At 35.6% G+C, this 16,249-nt stretch overlaps 3 protein-coding genes across 9 annotated transcripts in view; 2 read left to right on the plus strand and 1 right to left on the minus strand.

Annotated features, from left to right (window-relative positions):
• Nucleotides 1–1,454, plus strand: part of LOC129002040 (cyclin-dependent kinase 12-like) — a 43,353-nt gene extending 41,899 nt beyond the window's left edge. For all 6 annotated transcript variants that reach the window (XM_054429549.1, XM_054429548.1, XM_054429551.1 and 3 more), the window contains one exon: nucleotides 1,083–1,454. In XM_054429549.1, coding sequence (XP_054285524.1) covers nucleotides 1,083–1,087 — 5 coding nt within the window. In that variant the 3' untranslated portion in view covers nucleotides 1,088–1,454. The remainder of the gene's footprint in view (nucleotides 1–1,082) is intronic.
• Nucleotides 1,455–6,484: 5,030 nt separating this feature from the next.
• LOC129004429 (uncharacterized) lies at nucleotides 6,485–13,216 on the plus strand. 2 transcript variants are annotated; one of them, XM_054433016.1, is made up of 3 exons: nucleotides 6,485–6,730; nucleotides 9,229–9,359; nucleotides 9,889–13,216. In XM_054433016.1, exons 2-3 carry the CDS (start codon nucleotides 9,233–9,235, stop codon nucleotides 10,347–10,349), a joined length of 588 nt encoding a protein of 195 aa, XP_054288991.1. In that variant the 5' UTR covers nucleotides 6,485–6,730; nucleotides 9,229–9,232; the 3' UTR covers nucleotides 10,350–13,216. The 2 variants fall into 2 exon arrangements, with proteins under 2 accessions (XP_054288991.1, XP_054288990.1); XM_054433015.1 differs by having other exon boundaries at nucleotides 6,485–6,598.
• A 165-nt stretch (nucleotides 13,217–13,381) lies between these two features.
• On the minus strand, nucleotides 13,382–15,683 carry LOC129003147 (uncharacterized). The gene is made up of 2 exons (XM_054431394.1): nucleotides 15,413–15,683; nucleotides 13,382–15,130 (listed from the first exon to the last, which is right to left on the minus strand). The coding sequence occupies exons 1-2, from the start codon at nucleotides 15,595–15,597 to the stop codon at nucleotides 13,474–13,476; spliced, it is 1,842 nt and encodes a 613-aa protein (XP_054287369.1). The 5' UTR covers nucleotides 15,598–15,683; the 3' UTR covers nucleotides 13,382–13,473.
• Nucleotides 15,684–16,249: the final 566 nt, after the last annotated feature.

Genomic DNA, 16,249 nt, shown 5'->3' on the forward strand with positions numbered 1-16,249 from the left:
TTGTTGTTGTGTTTCTTTGTTCTTTCTTTGTTTTTTTGTTTTGTTGTTTGTTTTTCTTTCTTTGTTTTCTTGTTTATATTTTGATCAAACTTGGCAAACTTTTATACTAAGCTATTAATATTTCACCAAAAAACTTACTTTATTAGTTTCCTTGTTGCAGCAAACCTATTTACTGTTCAAACCTAATGTTATTTAAATAGATTTAATTGAAAATTAATTCAGACAAAAGTAAATTCGTTTAGTCTGCAGGTTTGCTGCGGCGGGGGTATTTTAATTGTTTTATGAGTTAGAATGTCTAGGCTCCAAGGACTATTAAGCCTTTGAATGAAGTATAGATTTTGTTTGTTTCCTTCTTCTTTTCAGTCAAGCCAACTAAAGCTTTGATGACCAGACTTAGGCTAGGATTATACTAGGACGCCGTCCGGGATGCTGGCGTCCGAGAGGCTAGCGTCCCAAGTCGAGCCTAAAATTACGTGATTTGTGTTGGGATGCTAGCCTCTCGGACTGCCATTTTATTTCAATGTTTTGTCACTTTTTGTTTATATCTATTTAAATAACATTAGGTTTAACGAGTACCCAGATTTGCTGCTATTATTGTGTGTTTTTAGTAAAATATTAATAGCTTAGTATGAAACAAATTGGCCAAGTTTGACCAAAATATATCCATACACAAGTAAATTCCAACAGTTAAAAATATTTTCTATAAGAATAACATGGAAATTTTAAATTTACACTTATTTGAATTTTATACGTAACTAATAACCGTACAAAAACACTTTAATATACTTAATTATATGCTTTTAAGCTAATTAAAATATCCTAGAGAGAAATATGACAAAACCCGTTTTTTACCCCATAAAACCCCGTTCCCAAGGAGGCACAAAATCGAGCGTCCGGTGGCTTTTTTAGCATCCGACGCTGGCATCCCTAGTATAATCGCCCCCATTTGATTTAATGCCCCGCTAGCGTCCCGGACGCCAGCGTCCTAGTATAATCCTAGCCTTAGGATAATCATCGCTCTCTACTGTATTAAAATATCTGTTGGTAAATGTCTAGCTTTTATATTTTATTATCTGTTTCAGGATGACAATGGTTCTAGTCTGATACTGTATCTCTTGAATGGTCAACCCTCAAGAGGGATGCTGGAAGATCGACAGTTCGTCCCTCCAAGCATTCCACTTCTTGAGCGACTGACATGTACAAATATGTTTTGTAAAAATTTTCAAGACACGAGTAGTTGTAGCTATAAGTAGCTGGACAGGAGTTTGTTTTGTTTTATAATGCCTGACTTATATCTGTGACTTATGACTGTTCATAATTTTATTGTTTTAATGTTTTGTAAATAGTACGGAATCGAAATAATTTTATTGTATTATATTTTGGAGGGTTTCCATTCTCTGGATCAAGTGGTGTGCATTACTACTTGTTAATAAAGAGAATATTACCAAAAGATACATTTTTGTAACATTTTTATGTTCCCACTTCCCATTGCCGAAAATTCAAATCCATATTCTTACATGACTGAATGTTTTTGCGATTTTGCTAGTTGACGAAAAATTTCTGGACTTATTACAGACAGAACCGATTTGGGGTTTAAAATATTCTCGTCCGACAAAACCCCTTGGAATTTAGCAGTGGTTTCAATTTCTGTGTCACCAAAATGATATTTTCTTTTTCGTTTTTCCTGATCGATAAAATAGCAAGGTGTGTTTTTGTTTGAGATCAATATGAGATTTTCATCAAACCACTGCAACAAGCAAATGTCTTGTATACATGAATATTAGGCCGGTTAGACACATATGCATCTCAAATGTGTTTCAACATGCGGTACAACTTCTGGAACTTCTCTGGATGTTCCAAGAGCTGTTCATGTATTGGCTACTTTCAACATTTTGGCGCCAATAAGGGGGTACCCAATATTTTATTAACCTAAAGTATTTCATCAACCGATGACGTTGACATTTTCCAATGAACTGAGTGCCAAAATGCATCACCCTCTCATCTTGCTACTAGCAAGTGCCTGTACCACGACCTTGCAGCATGCATGCATCTTGCACAGTGCTACTGGCATCAAAAATGCTAGTCGCACCGTGCGAGATGCACATGTGTGTGACCCGCCTTAGTTTTGTAGGGTGAGAATAGACACAGCAAAATAGTTGTTGCCAGAGAAATAGTTATTTGTGTAACTAGTGGTGAAAGTGGCACTTTGCTGCACACGAGAGCAATGTTTACGCACGAGCCGCAGGCGAGTGCGGAATGATCTCGAGTGCAGCAAAGGCCTTTTTCACTCGTGTTACACATTATATTTTTCCTACAGTCACTATAAAGTATATAAATAATTAGTCTTTCAAACACTATACAACACGTTTTTAGGTTCAGCTGGCAACACAAATAGGTGCCCTAGAGAAAGTAGTACGCGCTGTCCGTATCACTCCTTTCCTCGGCAAGAAATGTGCTCCGCGTTTTAAGAATATAATATAGTTCCGTATTGTTTTTGTAATTTGAAGTGGTTTCCGCGCCTAAAAAAAACGCTTTAAATGTATTTTATTGTTTATTAAGATCGTAGGAATGTTTTAAAAACGTTTAAAAGAAAAGTCCAGAACGTTCAGAAATACCGAAACTATAAACGCGAAATGACAGGTTAAATCGTAGTTATAATAGTCAATCAGCTGCTCATAGTATTATTATCTTTAAGTGTTGCCAACCTATTTCCAAGCGTACACGGATTACGTGCATAATAGAACCACGCTGTTTTGTGTTGTTTCGTTGGAATCCTGATGTGCGGCAAAGTATAAATATGCAGCAATTAGCAGCTTTCTGTACTATAAACAGTACAAGGAAGCCAACTTTGTCGGGTGACTGTAGGAAATAGTATATTACGTTACTAGTCCTGAAAATAAGTGTTTACCGGACGAGTGTGGTCGTTCCCGTGCGAGACGAAGTCGAGTACGGGATTACCATACGAGTCCGGTACACACATTTTGGACGAGTTACGTACGATAGTTTACGCCATACTACTAAATCCGTACAAATCCTTATTTATTCATGTTGAAGCCTTCCGGAATTGGTAATCAATTATAACAGGTTACGTACCTTGACGTCCACAATTCCTTAGTCGGTGTCTGTTGACTATAGTTTCGACTACTACGTAGTCATTATCAAAAACAGAACGTTAAAATAATTACATTCGTTGAATGTCGTCAAATCTTAAGTATATCGAACACACACACAAACATAACACGAACACGGTAGACATTTAACGTAATTGGCCGGCCGGCACACGTCACTGAACTGGTCGACGACGACTCAATGCTATTACTATCTCAGTCGTCGTCGACCAGTTCAGTGACGTGGCCGGCCGGCCAATTACGTTAAATGTCTACCGTGTTCGTGTTATGTTTGTGTGTGTGTTCGATATACTTAAGATTTGACGACATTCAACGAATGTAATTATTTTAACGTTCTGTTTTTCATAATGACTACGTAGTAGTCGAAACTATAGTCAACAGACACCGACTAAGGAATTGTGGACGTCAAGGTATGTAACCTGTTATAATCAAATCCTTATATATTTCCACCAACTAAAGGACTAAAAATCACTAGTCATAACCTCTAAGAGAGGTTTTGTTTTTGTTTATAACCACTCACTGCCACCTAAATACAGTATAATCAGCTGATTGGTGTCCGGCAAAACTCATTGCAGCACAGTAGTACGCAATGAAACCCCATTTGAATAAGCTGGCGGCAAACAGCTGTTTTCTGGACTAAATCCTTGCGTGGGAAGTTCTTCAAAATAATGTAGTGTGGCGTAAAATATATTTCTTCCCTTTGAACATCCATGCAACGGATGAACAGTATTGGAGCAAGTACCGACCCCTAAGTCCTGCTACTGACGTTTGTACCAGTGGAGGATCTGTGAGGCTGCATACCGTACTTAAAGGATGTCTTTGGAGCTTTCCATTACTTTCACTATTCCACTGTTCCGAAAATAATGTTCTTCTGTTGAGGGGTTAGAAGAAATTTAAAAAAATTACCGTCAGTCAATCAGCTCCTGCAGTTTGACAAGGTAACTTTATTGACTTAATCACAAGATCAGCTCAGGAGATGTTTTTACTTTCTCCCCCTATACATAGTATATGGAGAAAGTATTGTTTTCATAATGTGTGAGTTTTGAGTGGATATATCTGTTTTGGGTCCTTCTGAACCCCCAAAAAGTGGTTTTCGAAGAGTGATGTGTGTGTGTGGATGTGTACAGAATTACAGACCACACCTGTTGTCTGATTTTGATGAAATTTGGTACGTATATAAAATTTGAACGGATGGTATTTTTGGCCTGTGTGTACAAACAAATGAAAAAGAAAATCGGCCCCAGGCCTAAGTCTTACCGTCTTACCGTGCAACCTACGAGGTACTTCCCTATAGGGGAATTCGCTAAAATACACAAATACTATTAGCTGCCTCTAAACAAAACAGTTGTTACAACACTACTTGCGATGTTTCCACTTCGAAGGCCGCGGCCTGGAGTTAAAGGTGGCCGTAGGATTTGGCTAATAGTATTTGTGTACATATATTTACGAAAGATTGGTTCCTGGACTATGACAATATTGTCTCCGCTTAAAATGTACAGACATAGATTTTTAATTAATATTGTTAATGTTTTAATGAACTTTTTTTAATATACCAATTTTTACAATACATTATACAAATTTTTACAATAATTTTATAGATAAAATATTGAAGAAAGGTCGTCGTCTGTGGGTGAGGAACTAATGATGCTGGCGACATTTCCTTTTTGTATGACCATGGCAATTCGTTGAACTTTTATAGGTAGCCCCTCCAATGCCACACTAAGTGTGGCCTTGCTCCCTCGCTTTATAGTCATCTGTTTTTTCAATTAGCTTGCGACCTATTTCATTTACCCAGTTCTTTGCCTTCCTTGCACCATGGCCCAGCAGTTTCCACACCCAAGACGATTAACTGGTATCCTTTTGACGTAATATTTGTACGTTTTCTCTGGGTGGCCATTTCAGCTGCTGCTCCGGTTTGCTTTTTTGTTTGATTTATATAACTCACTGCGTAAGTATCAGAGCAAGTGAAATCCTAGATTAGACATTGGCCCTTGCTCCAGGGGAGAGGGGGTGATTGTGGCTCCATCTGGCCGCTTCCCATCATTTCGGTCAAGACCTGTTGGTTCCAGTTGGGCTGGGATGTCGGCACACACCAAAGCTTTTTTTTATCAGATTGTTAACTTTAGCGTGTCGGAAAAATCTTCCAGAACTTTTGATACAGGATAACGGGTGTAAACCTCTCTTGTCTACGATTTCACCACAGACACACTGATGTTTTAATTGTTTTAACATTGTTTATGTTTCAATTCTGTATGTTTTATTTTCAATATTTAAATTTATGTGCATAAATTTAAATCTATAAAGCATGAATTAATGAGCGGATGTCACCTGTTTGCCATGTTATCTTATGGGACGTCTGACACTAAACAGCCCTACTTGCGACGTTGCCAATTCTACCAGGCCACGGCCTGGAGGCGGCCGTGGCCCGTGCTCGCAGTTTGGGCTTTTCCTTACTCGGCGTCAGAAGTACATTTCCGACACAACATACTAAAGCTGAAAGCTGTCGTCCCACGACTCATGAGCTAGTTTTTTTCTGTACCTTGCAATTCTCTGTGCTGATAATATAGATTTATATTATGTACTTGGTATTTGTACTTGACACAATATAAGTCTTCCCCACTCCTCATGAAAAACGGTCTGGTCTTGACGATTCTTACACCTACAGTTAATTACAATGAAAGATGGCCACAGTCCTTTCTAACTGAGACGAGGGTTTAAAAATAATGTCAATGTCAAACTAGCTCCCAAGTCTTATTTCAACACTAGAGGTCGTCCAGTCCAAAAATTTATACAGACTTCTCTATTTTCACCCCACGCTGTAAATAAAACATGTGATTGGAATTTATTCCATTTGTTTTGATGTTCTTTTCTGTTTATATTTCGTCACCATCTTGGCAACCCATAAGGCCCGTGTTATTATTATTATTTTAAATTAATTTTTGTGCTTATTTTTTGCCTATTTTAATTTGTACTAAAGGGTTTCTGCACATTTAAAGGAATTCTAACAGTATATGTGTAGATTTTCACTGCGATTCACACATGCTGAGAGGAAAGGGTTTAAAAAAACATGCTCGTCTATAAATAAATATGACTATTCTATAATTATTTACTTATAATCCTTATTTCAGTACGTAGGAACCTTATTTTACAGAAATACAGTCTATTCTTTGCAATAAACTTCCTATTAAAGAAAAATCGATGGTACATTTTGTATAGTATGACTCTTACCTCTATGTCTAGTTTACTTTTATACTCTTTGACCTACGTAATCTGTCACTGATCAGTTTTTTTCTAGCTAATAATAATAATTAACTCTCTATTATTATTGTTTTGTTGTTTGTTCCCTGTCACGACAAAACAGCAAAATGTTGTTTACATTTTATTTTTGAAATAATTTCAAAGTTTCAAATTTGTAGGTATTTTATGTTGTGTACCAGTACTTTTACTATGAAACTTAACCAGCCAATTTTGTGAGTGATTTTTTCTACGCAAGTTTTTAGCTTAAGTTAGTCTACTCTACTGTAGGCCATGTAAACTGCAAGTTTAGTGGATTCAGGGTGAGACTTTCTTCAAGTTGTCACAAGGACATAAAAGAATCTCAGGTAATGTCATAAGCAAATGCATCAATAAATTAATTTACTCTTTTTATTGATTTTTAAATTGATATAAAATGGAATGTCTGTCAGAAACGGTTGATTGCTACAATTTGTTTGAGCCCTTTTTTCAAGGGTTAATATTGACTATGCCTGATAGGACTAGTAGTACCGTATGCCTTTGAAAATGTTTGTACCCCACGATTTGATTAGCTCAAACAAGGATCTTCAGCTAGGCTAAACTAACTATGTAACAAAAACATCTTGAATCTTGAGTAAGATAACTAACTTAGCTGTAAAGAATCATGTTTTTGTTCCATATGCCCAGAGCAAGGTGGTTTTTGTTTACCTCAGGGGCTTCTAACAAAGTTTGAAAAAATGGAGTTTTCTCATGAATTGAATAACTGAAATTTATGAATACTTTTTACATTTGGCACTTTTGGGGCAAACGCCTATTACACTCTAAAAATCGCAAAAAAGTTGGCCTACTAAAAATCGGTATTTTTAAAAATACTTTTAGGTAACTTAATGCGTATTTACTATTATTTAGGACATTTTAAACACCCTCTGACACTTTTTCGGCAACTGCCGTTTTTATCCAGAAAATCAGGTTTTGAAAAACCATCAAAAAACTGCAAAGTGCTGAAAATGCCCGTCCCACTCCTCTACAAAACTAAATACAATATAATCTAACCTAACCTAACTTAACCTAATATAACCTAGGCCTAACCTAACCTAATATAACCTAACCTAACCCAAACTAACTTGACCTAACTTTACCTAACCTTGGTTTAACAAAAGATCCGTCATTTTCGGCATATTGCTAACCTAAGCATTAGTGATGCGCGATTGCGAGATGCTGCAATCGAAACGTTTCAATTGTTTGAACCTCTCGAGACGTTTTCATTGTACTTTTGCTTAGCGAGAGGTTTTAAATATCGAGATGTTCGTGAAGATTGTTTCGTTTCAGCACGGCTTCTCTTCTCTTGTATCTCGCTCTCGCTTCTCGCATTCGTCTAGGGGACCGACAGGTTATTACCGAGAGGTTTTAACGAGACGTTCGTGACGATTGTTTCGTTCAGCACGGCTTCTCTTCTCTCGTACTCGCATTCGTCTAGAGAACCGAGAGGCTAGAAGTCCTTAACGAGAATGAGATGTTCATGGGGATTGTTTTGTTAAGTATGCGGCATCGTCATTTATTATCATCTAAGTTCTATTGTATCTGCCGGGGATTGAGCCCCAATAAGAGGTATATCTTACTTCAAAACCAAGGAAGGTTTATGTATATATTACTTACTGTACTTTATCTACGGAATAGTGACTAATACCACTCAATAAAAACTATTGACAAGACGAGATATTTTACAAACAAAATGGTTGTATTTAAATCAAAATGTTTAAAAATGTGAGACAGAAGGTTCTCATAAATGTTTTGTTAACACTGTTAACAGTATTATTTACCACTAGCTGCTGTACCCGTGCTTTGCAACGGAGAGGACACTGAAGCGAAAATAATTTTCTATTTCTGTTGCCATGACGGAGTGACTTAAGTGCTTATTCATTTGTCAAAAGTATATATGTTGTGCATAATAGTCTACTATTCTATAAGAATCCAGAAAAGGAACTAACATCCTTGTAACAACTCTCATGAAATGTATAGATGCGAACAGACGTTTAATGAACAGAGGCTTTATGAATGCAACAATCGAGAGAAACATCTCGATTGTACAAACCTCTCGCTAAGCAATCGAAACAATCGATAAGCGGAACATCTCGAGAAGGAACATTTCGATTGTTCAAACATCTCGCAATCACGCATCACTACTAGGCATGGGTTGGATTAAGTTACAGTACCTTATAATATTTAGTTTGGTAACTACACTCCTTTTCCAAACTAAATATAGCCTAATCCAACGTAACCTAACCATACTTGACCTAAGTTAACCCTTAATTAGGTTAGCAATATGCCGAAAATGACGGATCTTTTGTTAAACCAAGGTTAGGTTAGGTTAGATTATATTATATTATATTTAGTTTGGTAGAGGAGTGGGCCAGGCATTTTCGGCACTTTGCAGTTTTTATGATTTTTTAAACCTGATCTTCTGAGTAAAAACATTTTTGCAATTTTTAAACAAAATTTTCAGGGTGAAATATGTTGTGTAGGGCTAAAATAGCAATAATAAACTAAAACATAATACTTTTTTTTCTTGTTGATGTTAAATTCGTACTGGTACCAAGCACATAGGCTACCTTATTGAATTAACAAACATTGTTTTGCTTATGTTTTCAATCCTATTTTTTTTCAAAATTTCAACACGTCATCAGTGTAGCTATTCATCATCATCATGATTGTGAAAAGGCGCTGATGATTGTCTAAAAAGTCTTAAACAAAATCTCTGTGCAAAAATAGGATTAGAACATAATTCACTACAATTATTCAATATCACTGGGCTACAATTTGGTGGTTTTTTCACTGTTATTCTGTATAAAATGTTAAGCATTTTCAGAAGGATGGATGAAGAAAAAGGGTCGACTAGTCAAAGTATGTCGCCTGACTCTGTGGACGAGGAAAGGCCACTCAAAAAAGCTAGATATGTTTGGCAGATTAAAGGACGTTGTCGCTTGGACAGACCAAGAGGTAAGAACATTTTCTAACCTAGATTTGAAAATTTTTTCATGTAGCTCAAATATAGAAGTTTTTTTTTACTTAGTACCGTACCTACCTCATAGTTCATAAATTTAGTAAAAGAAATTAAACAAAGTGCTTGTTTTTTCACATCACAGAGAAGTAATGTACAGAGTACAAATAAAGTAATCAGAATCCGTTTAATTTAGTTAATATCCCGTCAAATAATAAATATCCGTATCATTAATTCAAAAATAATATATTTTTATTTTTTCAATGGCTCAAAAGTCTCATTCAATTAAAAATTAAAGCCAGAATGAAAACATAGTTTGTGTAACAAAGTACATGAGTTTAGTCTAATCTAATGAAAATATGACAGAATTAACAAGTCCCATGAGTACCAAGAAATTATCAAACGTATTTCACTGTTTCATCATTAAGTCAAATAGTGGGCGTACTTTCCATTATTTTGGGTTTTGGCGTACTTGAGATGGTGCCAAGGGTTGGATGTCTTACCACTTGTGATGCCTGGGTTGTGCAGGAGGGCGCAGTTGCAGCCACCAGTCCCAGGCTCAGCCGCAGCAGGCAGCAGAGTGTCCTATTGGCCGCTGGCAGACAAGACAGATGGCACGAGCCGTAGTAGACAACACTATCAACTCCGTGCTAGAGGACATGGGCTTCACTCCACCCCCGGACAACGAAGACATCATCAGTTTCGACATCTTCCCCACCATCCACAATAGAGAAGGCATAGAGAACCAAGCGGTTCTCATGGCCATACAGAGCCACGGGTTGCAGAAACCCTGTATATGCTCTCATTCCTTGGGAGCATCTGTCTCAACCCATCCTGTGCCCTTCCACCATCGACCGTCGACTCCCCTCCCGTCTACATCGGAGCCGCAGGAGAAGTACGCAGGTGAAACTGACTTTCTGGCTCAAGCTGTAGCTGTAGCGATCCAGAAGAAAGGTCTCGGATCGTATTCCGAAACCGATCACGGCTAATGATGCGTTCAATGAGTACTACTGAGTTCCTATCTGTGTTGACGGACATATCGACACTTGTTGGATTGCATTGTCTAGTTTATTGTAAATTCAGTGTAACTTAGGAGAAAGGTATATTAAAATACAGCAGAACTCTAACTATCCGTACCAGTTGGGACCGGTTCCCATCCGATCATAATAATGAAAAAATTTATGGTCAAATTTTTCAAGATGTCACTAGAAAGCTCATTAATACAACAATGCAATAGTGTCACTGCAAGATGTACGCAATTTGGCAATCTGGGTGGTTGGAGTTCTAATGCAGTTAGTAACGGCCAATTGACTGTCAGTGTGCTTAATAAAGAATGTTGTTTGTTGAGTGTCTGCATGAATTGATATCAAGTGTAAATTGTTACTAAAACTTCAGGATATTGAAACATGTTAGTTTAAAAAGTATCTAACTTTACATATTTTGTGGAAACATCTTTATTAATATTAATTTCTATGAAAATTAATCAACTTATTCTTATAACCCACGTTGATAATTTAGTTTAAAGAAGAATTAAAAGATTTTTTTATTAAGGTACTTAGTGTGGGGTTTCTTTTGTGGTAGGGATTTTGCACAGAATAATCCCATCTGGTATTTAATGACTACAGGTTTTGGTTAAGTTTAAAAATTTAAGTTAAAAAAAGTTAAGTTTTTTTTTTACCATAGTAAAACTAAGTAGTTTTTTATTTCTTGTCTCTGTGAGTTTAGTTTACTTTAATCTCTTATTCAAACTGAATGTATGTTTCACTTAGTTTAAGATCACTAACAAACGTTCTTAGAAAGTACCTATATGTGAATGTTTATCCTTCAATCATTTTTCAAATATGTTTTTCTGTACTATTAAATGTCATTATCATCGGTAAGTGTCAGTGTACATATCTTATAATATTAAAAATTACATAGTAGGCCTATTGTCGGGACCACGTAAGTTTGCAGTTGGTGGCAGCCAATCACAAGACAAGGCTAGCGCGACGTTGCCACATCACCCATTGACAACACTAATTAAAATATAAAAGCAATATTTTCAAATCAGCTGGTATTATTAGATTTGGCAACACCGCACCGTTCTCATTGGTTCATTCGAAACCATATGGTAAATAGGCTCCTCCCTCAACTGCAAACTTATGTGGTCCCGACAATAGTTCATCTAGGGATCTTTTTAGAGTTGTATTGAAATATCTTAATTTGTATTATCCTTAAGTAAATAAGGGGTTTTAATTTTTTGTTAATTTTTATCAGGAACTCAATGTAAAACGCCAGATTAATCTAGTCAAATGTTCTAGGGTTTAAAAAGTCGTTAATGATTATGTTTTTTTTGTATTACCAACATAGGCTTACCTAGCGGCGTAATTTTCTGGCATTTTACTTTGCCCGATGAGTCGATTTTGAATTTTCTACACATTCTGAACAAGATACTCATTTTTAAACATATTTACATATTTTACTGCCCAACTTGAACCCCTTTATTAATCAAAAGTCAAAACATGCTATGTTTAATTTATGTCATCAGAGTATGAAAAGCAACGTTTTGTTTGATTTTGTACATATCTCTGTTCTGATGATTAACATGGAAAGACTGGGAATACAGTGATTTGAAGAGTTAAGTCCACAGCACTTGTTATGTCCCATAAGGTTCGTTTCCACTATATATATTTTGTACAAGATGTGTTTAAAAAAAAAGTCAAAAATTTATTTCTGTGGAATATGTGATGCAAATTAGTTTACATTTTACCATTATCTTAACCAACGCACATTCTACATGATATGCTCAAATATTTATGGTGTTAAGATTCTCTTGGGACATTGTCACAGACATCAAATGGCCTTGGAAAACCTCTTTGGCAGTTTGTGTGTTTACTGTTTATATGCATGGCTTGCAAAGAGATTGTGCTACTGCTTACATTTTTTTTTAGAAATAATTCTCTCTAAATATAACTATTTCCCTATTGTTTATATTCCTAAAATTGTTGACCACTGCATAAAGTTAAGGTTATACATCCAAGACTGACGGGACGGACTGGGGAGGGACGGGTTCAATCCCCGGCACATCCACTAAACTTTGATCTCTCGTAACTTCTCGTGTGAAATGCCACTGGCGTAGAAAAAAAAAAAAAAAAGACTGTACCATACATGGGTATAACTATTCTGTTTATGAAAAGTCCATGACACAAGGGCATTAAAAGGATTATAAAATAAACACTGTTGAAAGCAGTAAAAATTATAGGGTTAGATAATAGAAGCAAAATGTTGTATATTCAATGGTCCCATGGATATTTTGCTCAATCTCTGTCACACGTTTATTTGTGGCAGGGGGGAGGGGTTGATGTAATTTGTAAATTAATGGTCCTTTTCTATAATCTTCATATAAAATGTCTTGCGTAGTATTTTTAGAGGACTTTAGTTTGTTAACTGTTCTCTTCATCTGAAATTACCACAACAATACTCCAGGGTTCTAGAAATATATAGTGTTATAATATGTGCAACTAGATGAAAAATAAGGTTTAGTGGAAACGAACCTTTGCATTATTTTTACCTTGCAGTGTCAGTTAACAGTGATTCCAAAGTAAAAATTTAGATTCATGAACACATGTTCAGATGTATCAGAAACATACAGCTTAACCCCATGCTAATTTCATAATTTTCACAGTAATTTTTTTTGTCAAAACAAAATTTGTAACTTTATTTAACTGCGGAAAATGGCTTTGAAAATTTAAAAACAGTATTATTGCACTCAACAAGTGAATCAGTTATTTATGAAAGGGCTGTTGTCATTGAAACCAAATTTTTGGGAAATCAAGAAAAACTGTTTGGTTGCTAAGTTACAATACTTAGTTTCAGTTTTTTTGCTATTTTAGATATATTAATCCTTTAAAATATTAGAATTTGGTTTTTGTAACTTTAATGTTATATTTAATTTTTATACAAATTTTTAAAAACTACTGACATGAGCCCTTTCATAAAAAAAGGTTTGAAAACATAAAACCCGTTTTTTATTTTCAAGCGTGACTAAAATACAAATTTATTTTTGGTAAAAAAAACACACATTATTACATTTCATAATGAGTTAAAATAGAATCGAGTTAGAAAAAGTCTTATTTAACTGTCTTTCTCAATTGTTGGCCAACAAACAAGCTCATGGTAAAAGGCTAGGTGTTCTTGAGGAACGTATTGGACAAGCTTCTTGATGTCATCCATTTTCTTCTTTGGTATAGGAACTTTTTCTTTATACAGAATGTCAGTGGGAGGTGAAATTTCAACCTGTTGATTTGATTGGTTAGCAAGATTAAAGGTCTTTGAAGGAAATCCACCAATAAAATCCGAAACAACCACTTGACCTTTCTTGGAATGGTGAAAAGAAAACTCATGATAAGAAGTTATGGTAAAATACTCCCTTTTCCCCCTCTTTTCAGTTTTGGTTTCCTCTGAGAAAGTGCTTTTTTTATAAAAGTTGGGCCACCACTTTTGGAAATCCAAAATGTCATCTTTGTCTACCAAGTCCACCGTAAACTTCCCTTGTACTGAAGCACTTATTATCATTTCCGTTACCTCTTTTACGGTATAGTAGCGATCGCATCTTCTTAATTTTCTTTTTACAACGCCGAATACCCTATCACATGGCAGGTACGAGTGTCCTCTTATTGGAAGTCGATACACAATTTTTTTAAATCTTCCACTGTCTATGAGATATTGCAAAAACCTGATCATGGTGTGGTTTTTGTTTTGACCTGTGCAGTTATCACTGTATAGGTACAATTCATCAACATTTGCAGGTACATTGTCATTAATGTATTTTTGTATGAAAGAGCAAACTTCATTGCAACCTTTAGCAGCAACACCTTGATGGTATAGGTAAAAAGTTGCTGAGTCATTATTGCTATTGTGAATAGCGAATGGGTAAACTGACAACTGTCTGAGGTAATACACGTCCTGAACTGGAAGGGTTGGCAAAGATATGTTAGCACAGTAGTCAAAACATAAAAGTAAAGCGTTTTTGTGTGAGGCGCAGTAATCTTTGGTCTCACTAATTGATTTATAAAATTTGTTACTACGCTTCTTGTGAACTAATAGCTGTGCTTCAGCTACTCGTTTAGCAGTCTCATTTAGTTGAGGGTTTTTAATGCGAGTATTAAGCATTTCACACTCACAGCATGTGTCAATCTGGGGCCTTCCAAACCGATAGTTAAAATGCTCTTTAAATACTTTATAATAGTAGCTATAAACTACATCGCTTCCCTCAAATTTGTCTAAGAACAGATTGTACATTTTCTTGATATCAAGGTTGGCATCTAAGTACTTAATTTCCTTAGATGAGTAGTGACTTATTTTTAAAGGGAAGGACTCAATGTGCTTTTTTATTTGATCCGTATAATCTTTAGGAAACGTTTTCCTATTCATCTGCTGTCCTCTTAAGTCTCTAGGCGACTTACCTTTTAAAAGTAAATTTTTAAGTCTTCTAACCTTTTTATCGCCTATTCCATACAAACTCAAAAAAGCCTTTTTGCAAACTTTAGTTCTTTTTTCACCAACCAGTACATGAAAGGTAAAAGAACTTTCATGTGCAACAGAATGCTTAGGCTTAGGTTCTTCTTCAGTTTGTGTAGTAACTCTTGATCTTCTAGTTTTAACAGGATAGGCTTCTATTAATGACTGATAAAATAAATCTTGTTCATCTTTGTTTTGAAAGCTTCCTCCTCTATTTAGAATATCTAATTGATCCTCTTCAGTTATACGTTCAAAACATTTCATTCTGCACCTAAAAAAATTAGAATGTATCAGGCCTTAACGTCTTAAGGTCTTTTCGGTTTAGAGATGAATTGGTGACTACATTTTTAACAAACTTTGGTCTCTAGGCTACTATGTATTAGAGAAAATAAAAAATGTGTAGGCCTAAAGTTTTTCCAACAAAATAATCAAATAAAGACATAACCTAATTCTTAGGAAACAACATAATAAAAATTGAAAGGTGATTTGACTTTGTTTCTAAGTTAGGAATGTTGGTAACTTAGTGTAAAGCATAGATAAACATTCAACATACGTGCATGGTATTCCAGTTGTACGTGCTTCTGTAACATTTCCTTTGTAGTTGACGTATTCATCTCCTCGAATTCTGGCCTTTTTAATAACATTCACTTTATATTTTTCAATATTTCGTACACCTCTTTTTCGTTTATTTGTTTCTTTACCTAGGCCTTCGTCGTCAGGACTTTCACTTTCTAACATTTTAAAAAAAGCACTTGAGTAGGCTAAACGAGTATAAAGTAGCTTGAATACCAAACAAACATAACCTCTAACCTCAACTCTCTTAGAATAGAATGGTGCAGTAGAAAAGTAAGAAAAACAAGCCCAGCAGAAGCTCAGCTGACAGGAAAAAACTTCCAATGCGCATGCGCTGCCAACCTAACTTTGTTCATGAAAGGGCTCCTGTCTCTGACATGAGCCGTTTCATAAACAATTACAGATTTCAGCTGGCTTCAATGTACATTACAACAGGTTTGACAAGAGCCCGTTCATAAATAAATATGCAGATATGTATGTTTTATTGATTTTCGACCAAAAGTCAATTTGTAAAAAAAAATGACATGAGCCCTTTCATAAATAACTGATTCAAGTGTAAGAAAAGATATAGAGGCTTAGATTTTTAGGGTATAAACAGGTTTTCATATATTTCCAGGTTACTTATACTGTAAGACTTTAGCAACGTCATTAATATCCATTGGAAGAAACTTTTACATGACATTAAAATTGATGTGTACTATTACTAAAGATAACTGGTGTTATGCGAAGGTACTTTTTGTTTATACATACTGCTGCCTTTAATACAGGAAATTCACAACAGAAGTAATAATTTGGGTTTATTTGGGGTTAATGGTTG

This window comes from Macrosteles quadrilineatus, unplaced genomic scaffold (genome assembly GCF_028750875.1).
Source record: "Macrosteles quadrilineatus isolate MER2022 unplaced genomic scaffold, UCM_ALF_1.0 Scaffold_9__3_contigs__length_116548681, whole genome shotgun sequence".
Classification (NCBI taxonomy): domain Eukaryota; kingdom Metazoa; phylum Arthropoda; class Insecta; order Hemiptera; family Cicadellidae; genus Macrosteles; species Macrosteles quadrilineatus.